The sequence below is a fragment of the Gorilla gorilla genome, chromosome 12 (genome assembly GCF_029281585.2).
Source record: "Gorilla gorilla gorilla isolate KB3781 chromosome 12, NHGRI_mGorGor1-v2.1_pri, whole genome shotgun sequence".
Taxonomy (NCBI): domain Eukaryota; kingdom Metazoa; phylum Chordata; class Mammalia; order Primates; family Hominidae; genus Gorilla; species Gorilla gorilla.
Window position 1 is genome coordinate 69,945,572 of NC_073236.2, and position 24,413 is coordinate 69,969,984.

A 24,413-nucleotide genomic window follows, 5' to 3' on the forward strand; every position below is an offset into this window, starting at 1 on the left:
GCCAAACTTCACACTTATACAATGGGCCCCAGTAAAACAGTGGGTCTTAATAAGCACATTCCTTTCCCTTTAGGTGCACTAAGATAGAGAAACTAAAAGCAGACTCATGGGGCAGATGCCTGCAGCTGCAAGAAGATGTATGGGAACAGACATAGAAACTCTCCCTCCCAGATAAGCAAGACAAAGAAACACAGACTAAGAGTCAGCCTATGTGGTCAGGGAATGGGATAAGAGCTGATAAAAAAAATTCTGGTCTATATAGATAGCACACTTGGTCCCAGCTAAACCATCAGGCCCTAAGAGGATAAGACGTCCCCTCCTCATGAGGCCCCTCCTCCCTAGACCATTTATAAAAACCCTGACATTTTTACTACTACTTAGCAACCTGCTCGGGACCCCTCTCTGTGACTGTGAGCTGTTCTGTTCTTTTGCCTATTAAACTCCTGCTCCAAACTCACTCTATGTGTGTGTGCATGTCCTTGACCTCAATATCCTTGGTCGTGAGACCAAGAACCTCAGTATTTACCCCAGACAACAAGGCTGCTTCATTTTGAGGGCTTGTCCGGGATTTGAAGGTGACTTCATCAGAAGGGTGAGTAAAGGAGCAGACTCTACTTTCACTTCCGAGGCTTCTTGTCCTCCGTTTTTATTCTCTCAAATAACTATCAAAAACACCGGGCATCTGACAGCTGATTAAGGAGCCACAAGGGCTGGCCACCAGTCTTGAAGACTCAGATGTGAGGCTTGCTGGGGAGGACCTAGTCAATCCCCCAGTGCCCTCAGGGTGCCGGGAATGTTGGCTGTGTCCAAACTAGTTTCTTTTCACAGAAAGCCTGGTTGTTGTATGGGGCTGGAATAGGTCCTGGAGCAACTGAGAATTTCTGGCCAGGGCCACACCCTGGTGTTATTCAAAAGGCTCCTGGAGTGACCCCAGCCTCTGATTGCCTGACTGGGTGTCAGCCATAGGATCTCCAAGTTTTCCTATTGCAAATCTTATTTTCCTCCTTTCCTTTCTGCAGTCACCATGTCTCCCATCTCCTCTCTGTATGCAATGCTGCAGGAATTTTTACAGCCCAGGAAATAATTCAATTAGGCAGGTTTAGCAACCACCGTAGTAACCAGGAATGCAGGTTAAGGGATTGCTGTTTTTCTGACTTTTTACAGACAGGGGAATTCCACGATCCAGATCTCAAAGACTACTTAACTCCTAATGAAAATACTTCCTGGGGTTGGGTGGGAGGTTATTTTCCCCCCAGTAAATGCCCCTCTGTCCACTTAGGCTGTTTCTTTTCCCATGTGAGGAAGCAGCACTGTCCAGTCGGACCGGATAGCCCCTCTATGAGGCAAACTAACTTTCTCCTGTTAGGAGGTATGCTGTAGGGACAGCATGCCACAGGTCAGACTTCTCTCTCCATCCTTTGTTTAAAGAGCATATGGAGGCAAAGTTACTGCCTGGTATTCCACTAGCACCACCTAGTAAAATGGGAATCCTCTCCATGAGGAATCTTGTCTGCCCTTTGCTAAAAGTCTCTGGCTTTTCAGTTCTCCTCCCTTTTACATCCCTCTAATAGAGACCAAACCTTATGCCCCTCTGCAAGTGGGAGAACTCTGCTTTCAGCAGCAAGGAGGAACATGTCCTCCAAAACCAAATTTTAGTCTCGGTACTCTCTCTGTTAGCAGGAAGGCCACCATTTGACCCTTACGTTCTCTGAAGACACCCATTCTGCCTACAACTAGAATGGTATCTAAATAGAAAGGGGATTTTATGTCTGGAAGTTAACCGGAACCACCACCTAAGAATAAATCCTCTAGTCCGGTCCATAATAGCAGAGTATAAAGCTCATTCCAGTACACTCCCTCCATTAAGGGGCCTTGCTCAAATGCAAGTGTTACATTATCTCTCCGGAGATCCATTTATTAAGAAGCCACGCAGGTCACACAGGTCTAGGAGGTCAGAGGGTAATTACCCAATTATTAGGCAGAGGACTGGGGTCATATGGGTAAACATGACTAGCCCATTGATTAGGTCCTCTGGTATTACGCTTGGGGGTCACACCTGCAACCATGGGGCTGCAATTATGGTGCTGGGACCCGGGGACCAAGGAGGGAGAACAGCCAGGAGGACTCTCCTACTGTGTCCCCTCCTCCCTGAGTCACATTGAAAAGAACCAGGAGACCGAGGAACACCTCTATTCTTGTCTCTTTTGCAGATGGGTAACAAGCCATCTTCAGCCGGCACTCCTCTGGAGTGCATTTTGAAGCACTGGGAGTCCTTTGACCCTAAAACTTTGAAGAAAAAGCAGCTCATTTTCTTTTGCAGAAGGGCGTGGCCTTCTTACTGTCTCAGGGATGAACAGACATGGCCAGCTGAAGGGAGCCTTGATTTTAATCTTATCCATCAATTAGATCTTTTCTGTAGACAGGAGAGCAAATGGTCCAAGGTCCCCTATGCACAGGCTTTCTTTGCCCTGCGAGACAACCCAGACCTTAGCAAGCACTGCACAATTGACTCAGCTCTCTTAGCAATCATATCAGGCAGGTCTGTGGAGAGTAATTCCCCTAAGTTAGAAGAGCAAGTTTTGCAGGAGCCATTGGGGGCAGCTTCTAAGTGCCCCAGTCCTTCTAGTTTTCCTAATCTGGGGCCCCCTCCAACTGCACCATCAGCTTCTCCAGCTTCACCATCTCCAAAGCTCCCCACTGCCCCAGCTTCACTTCTACCCCTACAAGAAATGCCAGATGGAAGGGGCACCCCTAGGGTACATGTTCCCTTCTCATTACAGGACTGTAGAAAAATAAAGGGAGACTTGTGCCGATTTTCTGATGTCCCTAATAGGTAGACAGAGACCTTCCAAAATCTAACTCAAGTGTTTGACTTCACATGGAGGGCTGTTATGTTGCTTCTAAGTCAAACCCTCACTGCAGCCAAAAAGCAGGCAGCTCCTGATATTAGAAGGAAACCACAGAAACAGCCTATAGGACCAGATAGTACCTTGGAAGATCTCCTGAAGGTGGCCACCTTGGTCTTTTACCTTAGGGACTGGGAGGAGCCCCAGGAGAAAAAGAGAAAGTGACTAAGGCTCAAGTAGCTGCTTTGCAGGCTTGCAGAGTCCAGGATCCTCAGGAAGCATCCACTAATTGCTACTGGTGTGGCAAGTCAGGGCACTTTAAGAAGAATTGCCCAGGCAACAAGAAAAAGCCACCTTGACCCTGTCCAGCGTGTGGTGAAGACCACTGGATATTAAACTGTCCCTGGAGATGGAGGTCACTAGGTCCAGAACTGGTCTCACAGATGGTCCGGCAGGACTGACAGGTGCCAGGGCTCAGACCCCTGGCTCCAGTAGCTCAGACTGCCATCACTGTTCAGGAGCCCCGGGTGATTCTGGAAATTGAAGGAAGGAGGGTGGGCTTCCTCCTGGATACTAGAGCCAGTCTCTCTGTTCTCCTGTCCAATCAAGGCCTCCCCTCTTCCCATAGCACAACCATGGTGGGTGTCTCAGGAAAGACTCTAACCCAATATTTCTCTCACTGTAGTTGGGGGGAACTTATTATTTACACATGCCTTCTTAAATATGTCTGAAAGTCCCACTCCTTTATTAGGTAGAGACATTTTAGCCCACATGGGGGCCAGCATCCTCATGGCCCCAGGACAAACTCTTTGTCTTCCCTTAGTGAAAGCCAGTATTAATCCAGAAGTGTGGACAACTTGAGGAAGAATAGGTCAAGCTAAAACTGCTAGGCCAGTTCAGATCCGCCTTAAAAATCCCACTTCTTTTCCTAACCAGAGACAATATCCTCTAAAGCCAGAGGCCAGGAAAGGGCTAGAAGCTATTATTAATAACCTAAAAATGCACGGCCTCCTCAGACCCTGTAACAGTCCTTGCAACACCCCGATACTAGGAGCATAAAAACCCAATGGGGAATGGAGACTAGTTCAGGACATCTGCCTCATTAATGGGCCGTAGTCCCAATTCATCCAGTAGTCCCTAATGCCCACACCTTGCTGACTCAAATACCTGAAGGAACTAAATGGTTTATAGTCCTAGATTTAAAGGATGCCTTTTTCTGCATACCGTTACATCCTGACTCTCAATACCTGTTTGCCTGTAAGGATCCCTCCAGCCAGACCACACAGTTAACATGGATGGTGCTGCCTCAGGGATTTCAAAACAGCCCTCACTCGTTTGGACAAGCACTGTCAAAGGACCCCTCTAAGTTTTCCCGTCCTCAGGTCAGGGTCTTGCAGTATGTAGATAACACTTTCCTCTATGCCCCAATCAAGGAAGGCTCAGGAAGATGCTAAGACTCTCCTCAATTTCTTAGCTGAAAGGGAGTATAGAGTCTCAAAATCCAAAGCTCAGCTCTGTCAGACTTCAGTAAAGTACCTAGTTCTGGTCTTATCAGAAGGGACCAGAGCACCAGGTGAGGAAAGGATTAGGCCCATTTCCTTTGATAGTTAGGAAAATTCTTGGGCATTACTGGATTTTGTAAACTGTGAGTACCTGGGCACAGGGAAATGGCTCACCCTTTACACCACCTCATAAAAGAAACTCAAACAGTTAAAACTCACCCCTCTCTCTTTTGGGAACCCAAGGCTCAAAAAGCCTTTAACCAGCTAAACCAAGCCTTCCTGGCTAACACGGTGAAACCCCGTCTCTACTAAAAATGCAAAAAAAATTAGCTGGGCATGGTGGCAGGCACCTGTAGTCCCAGCTACTCGGGAGGCTGAGGCAAGAGAATGGCGTGAACTCGGAAGGCAGAGCTTGCAGTGAGCTGAGATCATGCCACTGCACTCCAGCCTGGGCGACAGAATGAGACTCCGTCTCAAAAATAACATAACATAACATAACAGAACAGAACAGAACAGAACATAACATAACATAACATAACATAACATAACATAACATAACATAACATAACATAACATAACATACCAGCCCTTAGTCTTCCCATGGGGAAAGCATTCAGCCTCTATGTAACAAAAAGGAAGGAAATGGCCCTGGAAGTTTTAACTAAGGCTTGAGGTCCAGCTCAACAGCCAGTGAGTTACTTAAGCAAGGAACTTAAAACTTGGTGGCCAAAGGATGGTCAGCCTGCCTCCAAGCAGTTACAGTGGAGGCTTTGCTGGTGTCAGAGGCCACTGGGTTAACCATGGGAAATAACTGTTTAATCCCACACAATGTAACAGGACTGTTGTTCTCTAAGGAAAGTCTCTGGCTGACAAACAATTGCCTCCTCAAATACCAAGCTTTGCTGCTAAAGGGATCTGCAGTCCAGTTGAAAACCTGCCCTTGCCTGAGCCCAGCCACTTTCTCCCAGAGAAAACTGGAGAACCTAAACATGGTTGTGAACAGGTAAGTGGAGCAAACTGGGTAAAAGAAATAATAAGAATCACTGTTTGCATTCTTTGTAAAGTTTTAATTAATGAAAAAGGATTTTCTTAAAGAGCATTCAGCTTAATTAAAAGTGGATATCCAAGCAATGGGTATATTTAAAAGGCCTTTATGTTTTTCTCTTCATAAATCTTCTTAAATAAATCTTCATAAATCTGGAAACGGTTTTTTTCTCAGTTGACTGAATTGCTTTTTTTTTTTTTACTGTGTCTTGCCACTCTTGGTGCACCTAGAATGACTTCCGGTGGCCTGGGACTCCTTGGAGAAACAGAAAAGGCACCACAAATCCCATTTTAGGAAAAATCTGTTTTCCTCGGAGCCCCTGGAATTAAAGGTGAATAAATACCTCTCAAAATCTGTCTTTGTCTTCTGGCTATGCTTGCTTATTAGGCCCTGGAAACTGTATTCCTAGCTCTGTTCTGAAAGAACCTCACTCAGAGGCCAATAATCCAATTGGGACATTGGCAAATGCAAAATCTTGTAACTGCTGGATCTTCTTCTGTTTGTGTGGTTATATATGTGTTACTTGTGTAATGCCTATTAAAAAAAGGAGCTCTAATTAATTGGCCTAAGAAAAATAAGCGCTTAAATCAAACATTTTTAAGGGAAAAGTAAAAGCTGTGGTACCTTTCAGTTCATGTGACTTTAATCTTTAAAAATAGAAAGAGTCTTAGGAATTATTGGTAAAATACAAATGTCTTCAAGGTATAAAAATGTGGTCTAAATTATGCAGGTCAAATACTAGTTTGCTAAATGTTTTAAGGTTGTAAACTGCTTTTTTTTTTTTTTTTTTGAGATGGAGTCTTGCTCTGTTGCCAGACTGGAGCGCAGTAGCGCGATCTCGGCCCACTGCAACCTCTGACTCCCTGGTTCAAGTGATTCTCCTGTCTCAGCCTCCTGAGTAGCTGGGATTACAGGCACGCGCCACCACATCCATCTAATTTTTGCATTTTTAGTAGAGACGGGGTTTCACCATGTTGGCCAGGATGGTCTCGATCTCCTGACCTCGTGATCCACCCGCCTTGGCCTCCCAAAGTGCTGGGATTACAGGCAGGAGCCATTGCGACTGGCCGTAAAACTGCTTCTTTATTTAGCCTTTAAAAACTGTCGACGTGCCTGCTTCACAATTGGTAGCACCTGGGAACATACGGAAGTAACCATGCCCCTAACTATGCTGAAAGGAGTCAAACATTATCTGCATCCAGCACATAATTAAAACAACCTAACAGGTTTTACATTAAAGTTAAAAATTACTAAAAGTTACCATTATAACATGTGATTGAAACTACTGAACATGGAATTACATGCAAAGTGTGTAAAAACAGTAAAAGATGTTTTTATTTAAAGATTATAAGAAGGCATGGAAATGTATATTTTGCTTAGAAATAAAGAATTGTCGGCCGGGCGCGGTGGCTCACGCCTGTAATCCCAGCAGTTTGGGAGGCCGAGGCTGGCGGATCACGAGGTCAGGAGATCGAGACCAAGGTGAAACCCCAACTCTACTAAAAATACAAAAAGTTAGCCGGGCGTAGTGGCGGGCGCCTGTAGTCCCAGCTACTCGGGAGGCTGAGGCAGGAGAATGGCGTGAACCCGGGAGGCGGAGCTTGCAGTGAGCCGAGATCGCGCCACTGCACTCCAGCCTGGGTGACAGAGCGAGACTCCGTCTCAAAAAAAAAAAAAAAAAAAAAAAAAAAAAAAGAATTGTCTTAAAGTAGAAGGTTTAAGCAAATTGTAAAAAAAAAACTGTAAAAATCTTGCAAAGAAAACACTGCGTGTAAACATATTAATTAAATGCAAAAGGGCATTATATGGTTTTTTCTGTAAGTTAATCACTGAAAAGCACAGCAAGGTTTTCTTAAAATGCTAATCTACTCTTTAGCAAAACTTGTCAAGGGTTATAACAGGTATGTGAAAATCACACTTCATGGTCAAACTGGTTAAAATTAAATAGGATTGTCTATAATGTTTCATTTAAAATTAAGTTTAACATTAATAGCAAACTAATGCAAGGGTAAAATTTAACTTTCTCTCTTAACACGGGATTTTCATGGAATAGAAAAGGCTAATGAATGGTTTTTGCTTTTTCAAATTTCTGGCTCAACATTTTGGCAAAAACAAAAACTTTTGGTAATCTAAAATTCTATTTCATAATATCAAGTGTTTAAAATTTTAAATATACTTAACAGGCTTCCCAAAGTCAAACTTTAGTCTCAAGTCTGTCTTTCCTAACCCCTGGCTTCTCGGTGCTGCAGAGGACCCCTGAAGCATCTAGAAGAGAGGTAAACAGTATTATTTAACATGTTGAGGTACATAAAATTGCCAAAATGATGTCTAATACTCTTCAGGTTATATTTTAGGGAATAATATTAACATGTGTTCCAAAACTGTATGGGATGGCTATGGTTCTAGTGTCTGAATATGTGCTATTACAATTAAGGTTGTTATGTTGGGTTTTTGAAAAACACAAAAATAACCAAATTGCTTTGTCAATTGTATTTCTGACTGTATCCAAACTGGACATTTTGTCATTTACAGACAATTGTTGTTTTGTTTTAATTCTCTTCAAAAGATGGTTCATAATCAAGCCATGGGACTTTAACAAGTTCTCTCCAACGCAGGTTTGTCATGACCAAAAAATGTATGGGACTCATAAAAGGCTAAAATGTTTATAAATATCAAAACAAAAGTTAATGGAATGAACTGAACTAATAGAAAACTAAAGAAATATTCTTCACTTATTCTTAGAACACGGCTAATTCTTATTTTATTTTTTAGAGTCAAAAAACTTGTCTTAAGCTAGCTACAGCCTTTGATAACTAAGCAAAGTGTACTACTATAGGCAAAGTTTGGAGCATGTTTATTTCTCTCTGCCTAATTCCTCTAGAATTTGGAAACTAGTTATAAATATTCTTAAATTACAACAATATAGTTGTTTGAATCAGTGCAGCAAGAATCCATTTTCTCTTGCAACAAAACACAATCGGAAAAACTGGTTGTTTTACTAAGGCTTTGACTGGAAGGGTATGTTTCCCTTTAAGGAATCAAGCTTAACTTGCTGAGCCAATAAAAGCCCCTGGGGAAAACTGGCCTCATACCTGTCTGCATAGTCTCCATACAGGGTTCCTGACCTGCGGTGAGTAAAGAATATCACATTCTAACAGGCCTAGAAACTCCATGCTTCTGGAACCTCAAGAAGGAAAAAAATTTATCCAACTCACAGGTATTTAAAAGTACAAACCCATGGCTGGGCTTGGCTTTAAAAAGTCCTGTCTAGGGCCGGGCGCGGTGGCTCACGCCTGTAATCCCAGCACTTTGGGAGGCCGAGGCGGGCGGATCACGAGGTCAAGAGATCGAGACCATCCTGGCTAACACGGTGAAACCCCGTCTCTACTAAAAATACAAAAAATTAGCCGGGCGTGGTGGCGGGCGCCTATAGTCCCAGCTACTCGGGAGGCTGAGGCCGGAGAATGGTGTGAACCTGGGAGGCGGAGCTTGCAGTGAGCCGAGATTGCGACACTGCACTCCAGCCTGGGTGACAAAGCGAGACTCCGTCTCAAAAAAAAAAACAAAAAAACAAAAAAAAAAAAAAAAAAAGTCCTGTCTAAAATTCCTCATGGAACAAGGTTCCATTAAAGCCAATCTAAGAGGCTTATGTAAGGATGATTATTCTTGCTGTACTTTATGCAAATAATTAGGCCAAGTATAAGACTGAAGTCTGTTTTGCAAACAACTCAGTCCTATCATAGATTATTTTTAACAAAAATGAGGACTAGAGAAAGAGAAATTATGTTTTAAAACTTATCATACATCTGTTATTAACCTGTAGTCTCATCAGCTGTTTTAAAGTTTTTGCCTACATTTTAAACTAACCTTGCTTACTCCTGTCAACCAACCAGCAATCTCTGGCTGCAGCTCAGAGAAAACAGAAAGGCATCGGTAATAGAAAAATCTGGACACATGTTCTAGTTCTCGGCAATTATCCTACAAATCCCGCCAGGTAAACTAAAACCCCAGGGTTTCTCCCTTTTTTGGGAAAGTAAGACCAAGGAAGCTAAACAAAGCCAAGCCCCATATACCCACTTACAACAGCACAACCCATCTGAATGGCTCACAGGTATCAAACAAACTCTTGTCATGGTTATGGCCTATAGTGCCCCCATTAATAATAGTAATCTTAATACTCATATTTAGAACCTATATTCTAAACCTCCTTGTGAAGTTTATCTCTTCTCGCTTAGAAACCATCAAGCTTCAGATGGTGCTGCAAATGGAGCCGAAAATGAAACTGCCCTCCTACGAGGGACCCTTAAATCAACCCCAGGAGGAGCCCTAGCTGCTGTTCCCCACACAACGCCACTCTCCAGCAGGAAGTAGCCAGAAGAAATTGTCACCCAGTTTCCCCTAGCAGCAGTTACGGATTTCATTCCTGAGGGGGGAAATATGTTATAGGAGGCAGAAAGAAATGATTTAGGTAGACATTTAGGGTAAAGTGAGTCCCCAGCAGAAAACTTTCCTTTTAACAAAAAGCAGCCCAAAAATAGCTCCCTTTCTAACCTCATGCAGTTCAAAAAAAAAGCACTTCTCTTCTAACAACAAGCAGCCTGAAAGTTCAGGCTGTAAAACACAGAGAAGATGGCTTGAGCACAGAAAGAGAGGGAGAAGTCTCCTGGGTAATCACCAAACTTCACATTTACACAGTGGGCCCCAGTAAAACAGTGGGTCTTAATAAGCATATTCCTTCCCTTTAGGCGCAGTAAGATAGACGAGCTAAAAACAGACTTGGGGGGATGTCTGCAGCTGCAAGAAGATGTGTGGGAACAGACACAGAAACTCTCCCTCCCAGATAAGCAAGACAAAGAAACACAGAATAAGAGTCCATCTATGTGGTCAGAGAATGGGATAAGAGCTGATTAAAAAAAACTCTGCTCTATATAGATCGCACACCTGGTCCCAACCAAACCACTGGACCCTAGCAGGATAAGACATCCTCTGCTCATGAGCCCCCTCCTCAGTAGCCTATTTATAAAAACCCTGACAATTTTACTACCACTTGGCAACCCGCTCGGGACCCCTCTCTGTGATGGAGAGCTGTTCTTTTCTTTTGCCTATTAAACTCCTGCTCCAAACTCACTGTGTGTGTGTCTGTCTGTCTGCAACCTCAATCTCCTTGGCCATGACACCAAAAACCTTAGTATTTACCCCAGACAACAAGGCTGCTTCACCAGCCTTCTCACATTAAATTCCACACATTGCATGTCGGTGCTGTCACAGCTGTGTCTATCACCACAGCAACAAGCAGACGGACTCAAGGCAAGAATGTGGACTTAGCGCTGATGACCCCGAGCTTGAGATGGGATCTGCCTAGTGTGAGCCATGGCTCAGTTTCACTCACTATGCGACTTGGTGAGAGTTACTCGGCCTCTCTGGGTCTCAGTTTCACATCTGTAAAAGGGGGCTAAAATAACAATAGGAATAGCTGCTTTCACTAAATCACAGGTTGTTGCATATATCCAATGAGATAATGTCTGTGAAACTGCTTTGTAAATCTGTGGCACCATATACACACCAGCACTAATTGGAAAACAAATACATTTCTAAAATTTAATATGCAGATTCATGATGTCGTAATTCAAAGCAGGTTTAAACAATAGGGGAAATCCATAATAAGTATATTAAATTTATCATTCTTTATTAAAGTGAAGAACTAATGCCCCTCCCCATCCAGTTTGTCCCAACTTATCTCAACTTGTTCCATGTGTTTTCTTTCCCTCCCTCCGTCCCTCCCTCCCTCCCTCTCTTCCTTCTTTCCTTCCTTCTTCCCTTCTTTCTTTCTTTTTTTTTTTGAGATGGAGTCTGGCTCTGTCGCCCAGCCTGGAGTGCAGTGGTGCAATCTCGGCTCACCGCAAGCTCCACCTCCCGGGTTCACGCCATTCTCCTGCCTCAGCCTCCCGAGTAGCTGGGACTACAGGTGCCCGCCACCACGCCCAGCTAATTTTTTGTATTTTTAGTAGAGACGGGGTTTCACCGTGTTAGCCAGGATGGTCTCGATCTCCTGACCTCGTGATCCACCCGCCTCAGCCTCCCAAAGTGCTGGGATTACAGGCGTGAGCCACCGTGCCCAGCCTCTTTCTTTGTTTTTTGAGATGGAGTCTCACTCTGTCTCCCAGGCTGGAGTGCCATGGCAAGATCTCAGCTCACTGCAACCACCACCTCCTGGGTTCAAGTGATTCTCCTGCCTCAGCCTCCCAAGTAGCTGGGATTACACGTGTGTGCCACCACGCTTGGCTAATTTTTTTATTTTTAGTCTAGATGGGGTCTTGCCATGTTGGCCAGGCTTGTCTCGAACTTGTGGCCTCAAGTGATCTGCCCACCTCAGCCTCCCAAAGTGCTGAGATTACAGGCATGAGCCACCACACCCAGCCTCCCTTGTGTTTTATTAAAGGAAGACCCACGTGATGGCCAGCGGACATGGCACCCTCCTGTGTGACCCTGTGATGTGCAATGCACGCAGGAGGATTCACTTCCAGCAGGACACATACCGAGCCCTTTCATGGCCTTCCTCAGGGTCTGGGCATCTTCCACGGCATTGAATCCTGAAGCAGCTTTGACAGTACCTCCTTTCGTTGCCTGAGCACACAAGAGAGTGATGTTACTGAGAGGCAGCCTCTCACCAACACGGAGGCATCTCATTCGGCAAACATTTGCTGAGCACTGACCATGGCCTAGACGGTATTCTAGGTGCTAGGGGTACAGTAGTGACCATGAGAAATGAAGCTCTTGCTCCCCGGGACTGATGCTGTAGCTCATGGGAGGCAGAGAGTAAACAAGCCAACAATTCACAATTCCATAAAGTGCCTGGGGGTGAGCATTGCTGTGAAGCAGATAGAGAGGACCTGCAGGACCCATTCTGAGGAGTGACATTGAGGTTAAGAGCTGAATGAAATGAAGCAGCTGCTCAGGCAAAGATGGAGGCAAGGGTTACAGGCAGAGAAAACAGCTCCTGCAAAGGCCCTGAGGCCGGAACTAGTTTCTAGGGAAAGCAGGATAGAGGCCAGTGTGGCTCAAGTTGGTGGGCAAGGAGGGGCGGGGGAAGACGAACTACACCAACGTGGAACCCTGTTCTCCCCAAAAGGGAAAAATATCAAACCTGAATCCAGTCAAGCCTCTAGAGCCAAAAACAAATTTACAGTAAACAGGAGAAATGAGAATGTTAAACCACACCAAAGGGTTGCAGTCAGCAAAATCCAGACTCTGAGACACAGCACTTAAAAAACGATCTAGTTTCTTCGACAAATAAATTGCAAGGAGAATTTAAAGAGAGAGATGGAAGGGAACTACAGTTTAAAAAACATGAAAAGGAACATCAATGATCATAATGTGAACCTGTAGTACCATAATTTGGATCCTAAATTAAACAGTAAAAAGCAAAAGACATTTATGAGACAATGGAAATTTGAACATTGACTTGACATTTGATGACACTAAGGACTTGGTTTTAACATTTTTAGGTATAAGAATGGCATTATGGTGATATTTCATTTTTAAAAGAGGTTTAATCTATTGAAATAGTTTACAGATGAAATGATAACATGTCTTGGGTTTGCTTCAAAATCACACAGGTGGAGAGAAAGGGGAGGAAGTGGATATAAAGAAGAAACAGGCCGGATGTGGTGGCTCACCCCAGTAATCCCAGTACTTTGGGAGGCTGAGGCAGGCAGATCTCTTGAGCCCAGGAGTTTGAGACCAGACTGGGCAACATGGTGAAACCTCATCTCTACAAAAACATACAAAAAAATTAGCTACGCATGGTGGCACAGGCCTGTAGTCCCAGCTACTCAGGAAGCTGAGGTGGGAGGATCTCTTGAGCCCAGGAGGTGGAGACTGCAGTGAGCCGAGATCATACCACTGTGCTCTAATCTGGGTGACAGAGTGAGACCCTGTCTCAAAAAAACAAAGACAAAAAACAGGAGTGACCATGAGTTAATAATTATTGATAGGTACACAAAGGGGTTCCTTATAGTATTCTGTTTACTTTTGTATATGTTTAAAGTTTTCCATAATAAAAATATTTAAATAAATGAATTAAAAATAAAAAAGAAGGAAATCAGAGGGGTGGGCTGGGGCCAGAGCAAGGCAGCCCTTCAAACCAGGTAAGGAGTTTGTATTTTATTCTAAGTACAGTAGAAAGCCACCGACAGGTTTTGAGCAAGGAGATAGGGACACGTGATCTGACTTATCTATTTAAAAGATCCCCCTGGGCTGCTGTAGGGAGATGCAGAGACCATTTGAGAGCCTGGGCCAAGATCCGGGGGTGGGATATGAGCTAGACTAGGGTGAAATAGTTAAGATGGAAATAAACAGAGGAACAGACAGCTCAGCACATGTTTTGGAGCAAAGGAGACAGAACTTGCTGATGGACTGACGTGGGAGGTGAGGAAAGAAAAGAATCAAGTATAACTCTAAATCTTTTCCCCTGAGCAGCTGGGTATCATTTACCCAGATGGAGAAAACTGGAGGAAGACTACCAGATTCAGAGTGGCAGTGTGGAGTGGGATTTAGACGTTCCATGTTGGAAATGTTAAGTTTGGGATGTCCATTAAATATCCAAGTGGAATTGTCAAAAAGACAATTGGTTACATGGTATAAGTCTAGAGGTCACATCCAGTATAATAAAGTTGGGATGCATCAGCATTTGGGTGGTACTTGATGAAATGACCTGGAAAGAAAGTGAAAATAGGGAACAGGGACTTAGGATAAGCCGGGGTCTCTCCAACAGTACAGGTCCAAACAGTACAGGTCCTTTCTGGGGAGAGCCCAGAAAGAATGGCTGAGAAGGGGTGGTCCTTGAGCTCATAGGAAATCCAGGATCGAGCACTGTCCAGAGGCTGAGGAAGGAGGGAGTAGTTGGCGCTTGGTCTAAGAAGCTTAGTGGGAAGGTGCATAAGCACTGGAGTGGGGTATGAATCTTATCTTTACCTCTTTCTAGCTGTGTGACCTGGGGCCGTTTCATTTTTCTCACTTGTATGTTACGAATAATGATAACTCACAGAAACAGGATAATACAGGAATGCACTTAGCACAAAACCCAGGAAAAAGTAAACACTAAAACAAAAACTCAGAAACATCATCATCATCATCATCATCGTCATCAAAGAGAACTTCAGCTGTACCTCCATAATAAATAAAATAATGAGATACTTTTATCTATTTCTTGTATTATACCTCCACACAAGCCTATAGGGTAATGCCAAAGCAGAATCTAGGATGGAGCATTTGTACAAGTTGGCATAAACAGTGTGGAATAGAGCTAAAGTTTTCTGATAATCTAATTGGATCCAAGAATGTAATATGGGCCATCTAAAGGAATGGAGGATTTTTATACCCTTAGCACAGTTCTCTGGTGAGCCTGACTTGAGCTTACTGCACTAGACCACCCTGGCCTGGACCTCTCAGGCCCATAGTGGCCCACATCAAGCCCATCCAAGTCCTCAGGTACCCAGAGCACGGGCCTTCTCTGCTGCAAGACCAGGCTTTCATGTTCTGGATATGGTAAGTATTTGGCACTTGGTCATCACCCTCTATATGTCTGACAGAGGAAGGTAGACATATATGACATCGACTTCCTCGGGCCCCGTTGAATTGTATCTCCCCCCAAAAAAGACATGTTGAAGTCCTAACCTCCAGCACCTCAGAATGTGACCTTATTTGGAAATAGGGCCGCTGCAGATTAATCAGTTAAGATGAGGTGATACTGGTGTAGGGTGGGCCCCTAATCCAATACGACTGGTGTCCTTATAAGAAGATGTGGATATGAGAAGACAGACATACAAGGGGCGAGCACCGTATGACAAAGGCAGAGATGGAAGTTATGCAGCAGCAAGCCAAGGAATAGCTAGGATTGCCAGCAAACCCCCAGAAGCTAGGAAGAGGCCCAGAAGGCTTCTGCACAGGTGTCAAAGGGAGCATGGCCCTGCTGACACCTTGCTTTGGATTTCTGGCCTCCAGAACTGTGAGGCAATACATTTCTACTATTCTAAGCCATCCAGTTTGTGCTTTTAGGTTGGTGCAATTACTTTTGCAAATACTTTATTTTGGCAGCCTCAAGAAACTAACAGAGGCACTTTACTTCTTTTCTTCTATTATATATCAGTAGTAATACTCAAATTGGTGACTTGCTGTCAGAATTCCAACATGGCTGTTGGCCCCGGCATGAGACAGCTTTCTGAGTTGAATGTTTCACAAGGTTCTTCTGGAAATTCCGTATTGAAAAATTTTTGGATGGCACTCAAACACTGCATTCAACTTTTAAGCAAACTGCATTGCTGAGGGACACTACTATGGATTAGGATTAATATATTACAAGGTGAATCGATAGAGGAATTGGCAAGGGTGGTTCCGTTTATCAGTTAGCATTCTTAGTGACTCTTTTTCTCCAGGAAAGAGATCAAGAAATGTGTTCCCTGTTAGCATGATAAATATCCATATTGATTGAATTTCAGAGTATAATAGGCCATTATCCATTCTGGGAAGACAGGGAATTCTGTCCCAAGAGGGCCCATTTTGATAGCAGGCAAAGGAAACAGAGAGGATATAGGAAGGAATGACAAAAATGAATAGATAGAAATAGGTGCCATATCACAATTGATGAAATATTGTTATTACATTAATAATGAAGAAGATACATGCCAAAAAGATCAGAGTACAATACAATGGAATATTAATGAGCAATAAAAAGGAATGGAGGAACAAAACTACTGATGCAACAATACGGATGAATTGCAAAAGAATATAATGCCCAGAGAAAGAAGTCAGACACAAAAGAGTACCTACTCTATGATTCAATATATAGGATGTTCTAGAACAGGCAAAACTAACTTATGATAACACTCAGAACAGCAGTTGCATTTCTTGTGTGGAGTGGAGGGTGGGAAGGGGAGTTAATATGAAACGGGCATGGAGGAGCTTCTGGGAATGATAAAATGTCCTACCTTGATATGAGAGTAGGTTATGTGGGTATATATATATATATATATATTTGTCAAAACTTAACGACCAGTAACCTTAAAGGATGTGCATTTTACTATATGCAAATTATACCTCCATAAAACATGTTTTAAAATCTTGAATACAATGATTTAAAAAAAATTGTAGAGAATTTGGAAAATTTTTTAAAAATTAAGAAGAAAGCTGGGCGCGGTGGCTCACGCCCGTAATCCCAGCACTTTGGGAGGCCAAGGCGGGCAGATCATGAGGTCAGGAGTTCGAGACCAGCCTGGCCAACACAGTGAAACCCTGTCTCTACCAAAAATACAAAAAATTAGTCGGGCGTGGTGGCGAGCGCCTGTAATCCCAGCTACTCAGGAGGCTGAGGCAGGGGAATCGCTTAAACCTAGGGCGGAGATGGTAGTGAGCCAAGATTGCGCCACTGCTCTCCAGCCTGGGCAACAGATTGAGACTCTGTCTCAGAAAAAATAAAAATAAAAATAAAAATAAATTAAGAAGAAAATTAAAACACTCATAACCACTAGAGTAAATAATTTTAATGATATGAAATGTAATATAAACATTACATTATCTCATTAGCATAGAGAAGAGATAAAGCATAAGATCAGAGTGAATAACTTGTTTCCTATTTTCCTATACTAAGTGGGGTACAAGGAAAGCTACAAAACTATTATTTATGCTCTTATTACTTATTTAAAAATCATTATACATATGAGTAAGGTCTAAAATTAAAAAATGGCAAATAGTTGGTGTTTCCAATGTTGCGACTGTATAGTGTGGTTTTCTTTTTAAAATGTCCTTTATCTGTCTAATAAATAATAATCATGATAGAAAAACAGGTTTTAGGAGGAAAGATGAGAGCAACTGAGGTAATTTTCCCAGAGTGGAAAGCACACAAAGGGCCACTTGATTACAGTCTTCATTTGTAGGAAAGCTGTGAGCCTGCTGAAGACAGGAAGAGCATCTCATTAATTCTGAGTCCTAGTCCCACATCTGCCACAAAGTAGGGGCACCATAAGCATTTCTGAATAAATATTCTCCATGTTGGCTAGGCACAGTGGCTCATGCCTGTAATCCCAGAACTTTGGGAGGCCAAGGTGGGAGGATCGCTTGAGGCCAGGAGTTTGAGACCAGCTTGGGCAACACAGCGAGCCCCTCATCTCTATAAAAAATAAAAATACATAAAAATTAAAAAAAAATTCTCCATGGCCAGGGAGAATCAATCAGCAAGAAAATGATTTTAAACTAAAGCATGAGAGATTTGGGGCACACATGAATAAGCCTTTGACTGTCAGAGATCATGAAGAAAATTCTGGAATATCTAACGCAAAAGAAATTAAGAGTATATTACTCTTTGCTCAGGATAGTTTACTTTACACATCCATCTTCCTAAAGGAAGGCATCTCAAGCTGGCAGGCTCTCCAGTTCCTCTCTAGGTATAAGATTTCTACTTCTATTATTGCTTCCTCCAGAAGGCCACGGGTCAGAATTACATGTCTATTCAGAAACCGTATTTGGGCAAGAGAAGGAGAGCAGATGTCCAGCCTTAGGTACAGCCATGTTTTCAGCTAAGAGGCTCAGCTTCCACCTCAGAGCTGAACTTTACAGAACTCTCAAAGGGATTCAATTCTATGCTTGTTCCAAAGAGCAGATAACCAAGGTCCAAGGCGTCTGATTACTGTCTAAAGCAGGAGGCAGCCAACACACCCATATTGTTAAGAAACACCCTTCTTGATGAGCCTGAAATGATGTGGCTACCTCACAGTATCGATAGCGTCCTCTTCTGGTGGTAGAACCTAAAGAATTTTTAGTTTTTCCTTTTTAAATGTTCTAAAATAAACATGTAGCGCTTCTGCAGACAGAAAATTACAGCTTGTTTCTATATTCTCAGGATGTTAAAAGAATTCAAATAATTGTCTCTTTGAATCAATTTTCAAGGTCAAGTTGCTTACCACCCCTAAAAGAAATTTAAATGATGTTTAGAAATAGACCTGCCTTTTCATGTCCTCCTGCTTCCCCTCTGTTGAGTAAACAATGCTTTGTTTAAGCTAACAGTTGCTGAGCCCACATTCTGTAACTGTTGGCAGCTGGCACCAGATAGGGTTGAGGTATTTCACAACTTACCATGGCCATGACTCTAGGTCAAGATCAGAGTTCAGCCACCCAAGCAGAAGTTCTTCTGTGATAAAAGCAGAGGGGAAATTACTGTGATGAAGGAAATGGCATTAAAATCATTAATCAGGATAACTTGCAGTTTGCATGAAGCTAAGCCATGAGGAAATGACACCCAACTTAATCAAAAGGCCAGTTACTGATTAGCCAAAGATACAAGGAATGGGCTAACTAGAGAAACTGTTAAAAAAAAGTCGACTTTATCACACTGGTAAAATATTTTCCTACCTGTTCTTCTGTTTGGAGATACACATGACAGAAAGGATTCCTATTGTTTTGTTAGGGTAAAGTACCAATACTTGTACTCAAGCTGGACACAGATTCTGAACTGAATGTTATAGCAGATCAGAAGAGGTTTCCCCTTTGAGAAAAGAGATAATCCAACTGCATCAGAGGAAAGTACAGCATACCAGCCTCCCCTCTGTGTGTGCATCTGTGTGGGTGTGTTTGTGTGTGTGTAATGACAGGCCGGCAGCCCAACCAACATTAGAATCTTTTCGTTTCCCAGTGGCGATTTTCATCGCCACCATTCTAGGATTAAAGATTTTCTTCCCTTTAAGCTGCAGGCTTATACACTCAACTTTGTCCTCGGTTTTCAGCACCCACTCTTTCATCATCATCACACATTTTTTTCAGTTGTTCAGAATGCAAGAAATGTCTTCACTGTAGTCTAGGACTCTTGTGGAGTTCTCATGACACATAAACAGTCCCCTAATGGCACCCCACCACCTCCTATTCCCATATCTAAGTCATATAAACAAGGCACCTTCTCTTTTCTTGTTTTTTTTGAGTCAGGGTCTCCCTCCATTGTCCAGGCTGGAGTGTAGTGGTGCAATCATAGCCCTCTGCAGCCTCAAACTCCCGGACTCAAGTGATCCTCCTCCCTCAGCCTCCCGAGTCACTGGGACTACAGGTGCAAACCACCTGGATAAGGCTCCTTTTCTCAGAGTTTAGTTAGATCCTTGATACTCAAAGAGTCATCCTAGAACCAGGAGTACATGCATTCCTGGGAACTTGTTAAAAATGCAGAAACTGGCTGGGCATGGTGGCTCACACCTGTAATCCCAGCACTTTGGGAGGCTGAGGCAGATGGATCATTTGAGGTCAGGAGTTTGAGACCAGCCTGGCCCACATGGTGAAACCCCATCTCTACTAAAAATATAAAAATTAGCTGGGGGGTAGTGGCACACGCCTGTAATTCCAGATACTTGGGAGGCTGAGGCAGGAGAATCACTTGAGCCTGGGAGGCGGAGGTTGCAGCGAGCCAAGATCATGCCACTGCACTCCAGTCTGGGTGACAGAGTGAGACACTGTCTCAAAAGAGAGAGATAGAAAAAAAGCAGAATCTCAGGGCCCTACCCCACACCTACTCCCAGAATCTGCATTTTTACAAGATCCCCCAAATATTTGCCTGCACAGTAGTTTGAAAAGCACTGGTCTAGATAATCTGACCAAGCAGTGTGCCTTTTGATGATAACTAAGTCCTTCTTAACCCACCTGATTACCATTTAGGCCTTGTTTGATCACATTTGCTTTTTACCTTCCAGTTTCATTCTTCCTGTTTCCCATCATTCATTGCTGACTTACCCCCTATTACCTGGGGGTTCAACTAAGGGGAGAACCAACTAGTCCTGGGACACACCCTGAGCAAAGGCACAGAGGTGGGAATGAGCTGCAGTTTCAGGAATAAGGAGGAAATGCGGGCGTGACAGCAGAGGGCTTATTCCAGGGAAGGCTCAGAAACAAGGTTGGAAAAGCCAAAGCGAACTGAATGGTATGGGCCTTGCACGGCCGGCTGAGGAGTCTGGCTACAGAATACCATAGGTCGTGGGAATACTGTGGAAAGTTTTTTGTTATTTGCAGAGAAATGCCATAATAAAAGAAAAGCTTTAACAAGGTACTGTACTTTACTATAGGGTAAACTGGAAAGAGAGAGACTGGAGTGAGAGAGAAGGAGTTAAGAAGGCTTGAGAGACAGCTACAGGAACAGATGGGTAGAGGCAAAAGCCTGGGCAGGGTGTGGCACTGGAATATGATATACGGGGGATGTTTGGAAGGAAGACTTTATCAGAAGTAGTGACTCATGGACTGTGTAGATTTACTCATTCAATCACCAAATGTTCCTACACGACCTCTCACAGCACCTCTCCAGGCACTGATAGAGATAATGCAGTGGATAAGACAATGAACCTGCTGTCAAGGCATTTATAGTCTACCAGGAGAGATAAACGACACATTTATTTATTTTATTTTATTTTTTACATAACTAGACATCTTTATCTTTTGACAAATAGCTTTAACAAACATAATTTTCAAGCTCTTTCCACAATATAAATCACTACTTGACTCCCCTTATTTCATTAAAAAAAAAAGGATTCATTCTGACTTCTCTTTCCTTTTTTTTTTTTTTTTTTTTTTGAGGCAGAGTGTTGCTCTGTTGCCCAGGCTAGAGTGCAGTGGTGCAATCTTGGCTCACTGCAACCTCTGCCTCCCAGGTTCAAGCGCGTCTCCTGTCTCAGCCTCCCTGGTAGATGGATTACAGGCATGCATCACCATACCCGGCTAATTTTTGTATTTTTAGTACAGACAGGATTTCACCATATTGGCCAGGCTGGTCTTGAACTTCTGACCTCAAGTGATCTGCCCACCTCAGCCTCCCAAAGCGCTGGGACTACAGGCATGAGCCATCACACCTGGCCCTCTGATTTCTCTTTTTTTTTTTTTTTTTTTTTTGAGACAGAGTTTCACTCTTGTTGCCCAGGCTGGAGTGCAATGGCACGATCTCGGCTCACTGCAACCTCTGCCTCCCGGGTTCAAGCGATTCGCCTGCCTCAGCCTCCCGAGCAGCTGGGATTACAAGCATGTGCCGCCATGCCCGGCTAATTTTGTATTTTTAGTAGAGACAGGGTTTCTCCATGTTGGTCAGGCTGGTCTCGAACTCCCGACCTCAGGTGATCTGCCCGCCTCGGCCTCCCAAAGTGTTGGGATTACAGGCATGAGCCACCACGACCAGCCCAACTTCTCTTTCTAAATGCCAGATATACATCAACCAGGCCTTTTCTGACTCCAGAGACAGTTGACTTGGTGACAGTATTGATATCCACTGTAGAGATGCATTGTAACTTGGCTAACTCTAATTAGTTCTGATATTAACAGGCCCAGCATAGGCTGCTAAAACCCTTTGACAATTTTAAAATATATTTTTAACTCTTACTTATAACTTCTATTCAACCTCTTTGCCACCAACAACAAATTTTAGAACAAATAAATAAGATAATTTCTGATTTCGGCGAGATGATGAAAATATAACAGGATGATAGCACAGAGCAAGGGTTGGCAAACCACAGTAGCTCATGGGTGAAATCCTGCTTTTGTACAACCTACAAGCCAAGAATGTCTTTATATTTTTAAATAATTGACCAAAAAATCAAATAAGGGATATTTTATTACATGTGAAAATTGTACAAAATTCAAACTTCGAAGACTTATTGGAACAGTCACACGTGTTTGTTTATATTGTGTCTGTGGCTACTTTCTAGCTACAACAGCAGAAATGAGTAGTTGTGACAGAGACCATGTGGCCCAGGAAGCTAAGAATATTTATTATCTGGCCCTTCACAGAAAACACTTGCTGACCCCTGACATGGAGGATGACAGGATCAGGTTACCAGGAAGAAGCTGGCCTGGGCAGGGAGATCCGGGAGGCATCTCTGAGTTGACATCTGAACTAAGACCTGAATGAAGGGAAGGGGCTAGCCGTTCAAAATTCTGAAGGAGAACTCTTTCAGGTAGCTGGAGCAGTCAGTGCAAAGGCCCTGCAGCAGAAATTGGCTTACTGTGTTTGAAGGATGGACAAAAGCATTGTGAACAAGGGCAAGAGTGGCATGAGATGAAGATGCAGTCAGGCCATATAATATTGTGACTTAGAGAAAGGGATATACACCTGTTCGTCCTCCTATTCCTGGTACAGAACTCCTAAATCCCTTGGAATTTTGTAAGCGATAAGAACAATAAGAGTGAAAGGAGCATCTTTTGTTATTCATAACAAGCCCGGTTAACTGCACCTGAGTTCATGTTAATGAGGGGATGTCTGGAAAGCCCCCAGATAACTATAGGATGGGGGGCTGGTTGCCCCGGTAAACAAACTCTGTGATTAGAGACTTGGAATTTTCAGTCCAACCTCTCACCTCAGGGGAGGAGAGAAGGGCTGGAGATTGATTCCATCACCAGTGGCCAATGATTGGATCAATCATGCCTATGTAACAAAGACTCCATAAAAACCCAAAGGTCAGTGGGAAATAGGGAGTGGAGGGTTTGAAGAGCTTCCATGTTAGTGAACGTATGGAGGTGCTGGGAAGACAGTGTACCTGGAGAGGCCGTGGAAGCTGTGAGCCCCTCCCCACGTGCCCCACCCTATGCATTCTTCCATCTGGCTGTTCCTGATCTGTAGCCCTTTATCATAAACTGATAATCCAGTAAGTAAACTGTTTTCCTGAGTCCTGTGAGCCATTCTAGCAAATGATGAAAGTCAACAGGGGGTCATGGGAACCTCTGATTTCTAGCCATTCCATCAGAAGCACAGGTGACAAGCTGGACTTGCCACTGGCATCTGAAGTGGCGGAGGACTGTGGGACTGATCCCTTAACCCAAGCTTGTCCAACCTGTGGCTCGTGGGCCACATGTGGCCCAGGACAGCTTTGAATCTGGCTCAACACAAATTCATAAACTTTATTAAAACATTATGAGATTTTTTGCAATTTTTTTTTCTCATGAGCTATTGTTAGTGTTAGTGTATTTTATGTGTGGTCCAAGACAATTATTCTTCTTCCAATGTGGCCCAGGGAAGCCGAAAGATTGGACACCCCTGCCTTAACCAGTGGGGTCTGTGCTAACCTGACAGTGTCAGAATTTAGTTAAATTGTGGTACACCCAGTTGGTGTCCAAAGAGAACTGAAGAACTGCTTGATGCTTGATGTGGGAACCCCCACCCCACCCCCTCACCCATCACATCTGGTGCTAGAAGTGAAAAAGTGTTAAAGTATAAGGAAAAATAGTTTGTTTTCCTATACAATTGGTGTCAGAAGTGGGATTTGCTAGAATGGCCCTGGCTTGCAGAAATATGTGGTTTGGGAAGAGAAAGAACAAAAGGGTTGGGGATGAGAAACTTTGATTCCTGGGTGGCCACATGGTCATGAGATAGGCAGGCTGGTGGGTTCCCTATTTTTAAATGGTCTGGGCCAGGCATGGTGGCTCACGCCTGTAATTCCAGCACTTTGGGAGGCTGAGGTGGGTAGATCACCTGAAGTCAGGAGTTTGAGATCAGCCTGGCCAACATGGTGAAACCCCATCTCTAATAAAAATATAAAAATTAAGCTGGGCATGGTGGTGAGTGCCTGTAATCCCAGCTACTCAGGAGGCTGAGGCAGGAGAATCGTGTGAACCCCCAGAAGTGGAGGCTGCAGTGAACCAAGATTGCACCACTGCACTCCAGCCTGGGCAACAGAGTGAGACTCTGTCTCAGTAAATAAATAAATAAATAAAATAAAAATAAATAAAATGGCCTGGAAGAAAATGATAGAAGCCATTCACTCAAGCTTTAACTTATCTAACTCTCAGCCAATTAATAACAAAAGACCCAAGAAGCTTATTAACCACGAGTTCCTATTTCAGGGGGCTGGGGACTTCCCTGGAGCCCTGCATGCATAGCTAGACTTAAAGTCCAACCTACAGTTACCCTTCCTCATTTTAAGGCTAAAAATGCACGGGGTGGAGATTTAAAATACTAATGTTGCATATGATGCATGAAGAAGCATGAGTGCTAGAAAAGCCTCTCCTATACATGCTCTG

The 24,413-nt window shown here is 43.5% G+C and overlaps 1 protein-coding gene across 4 annotated transcripts in view; it reads right to left on the reverse strand.

Annotated features, from left to right (window-relative positions):
• The window catches only part of ANXA4 (annexin A4), a 187,879-nt gene that overhangs the window by 27,093 nt on the left and 136,373 nt on the right, over positions 1–24,413 (reverse strand). For 3 of the 4 annotated variants that reach the window (XM_019020968.4, XM_004029358.5, XM_063695829.1), the window contains 2 exons: positions 18,519–18,573; positions 11,930–12,017 (listed from right to left, as the gene is read on the reverse strand). In XM_019020968.4, the coding sequence (XP_018876513.1) occupies positions 11,930–12,017; positions 18,519–18,527 (97 nt within the window). In that variant the 5' untranslated portion in view covers positions 18,528–18,573. Of the gene's footprint in view, positions 1–11,929; positions 12,018–18,518; positions 18,600–24,413 lie in introns of all 4 variants that reach the window. The other variant, XM_055378042.2, reaches the window with a different exon arrangement.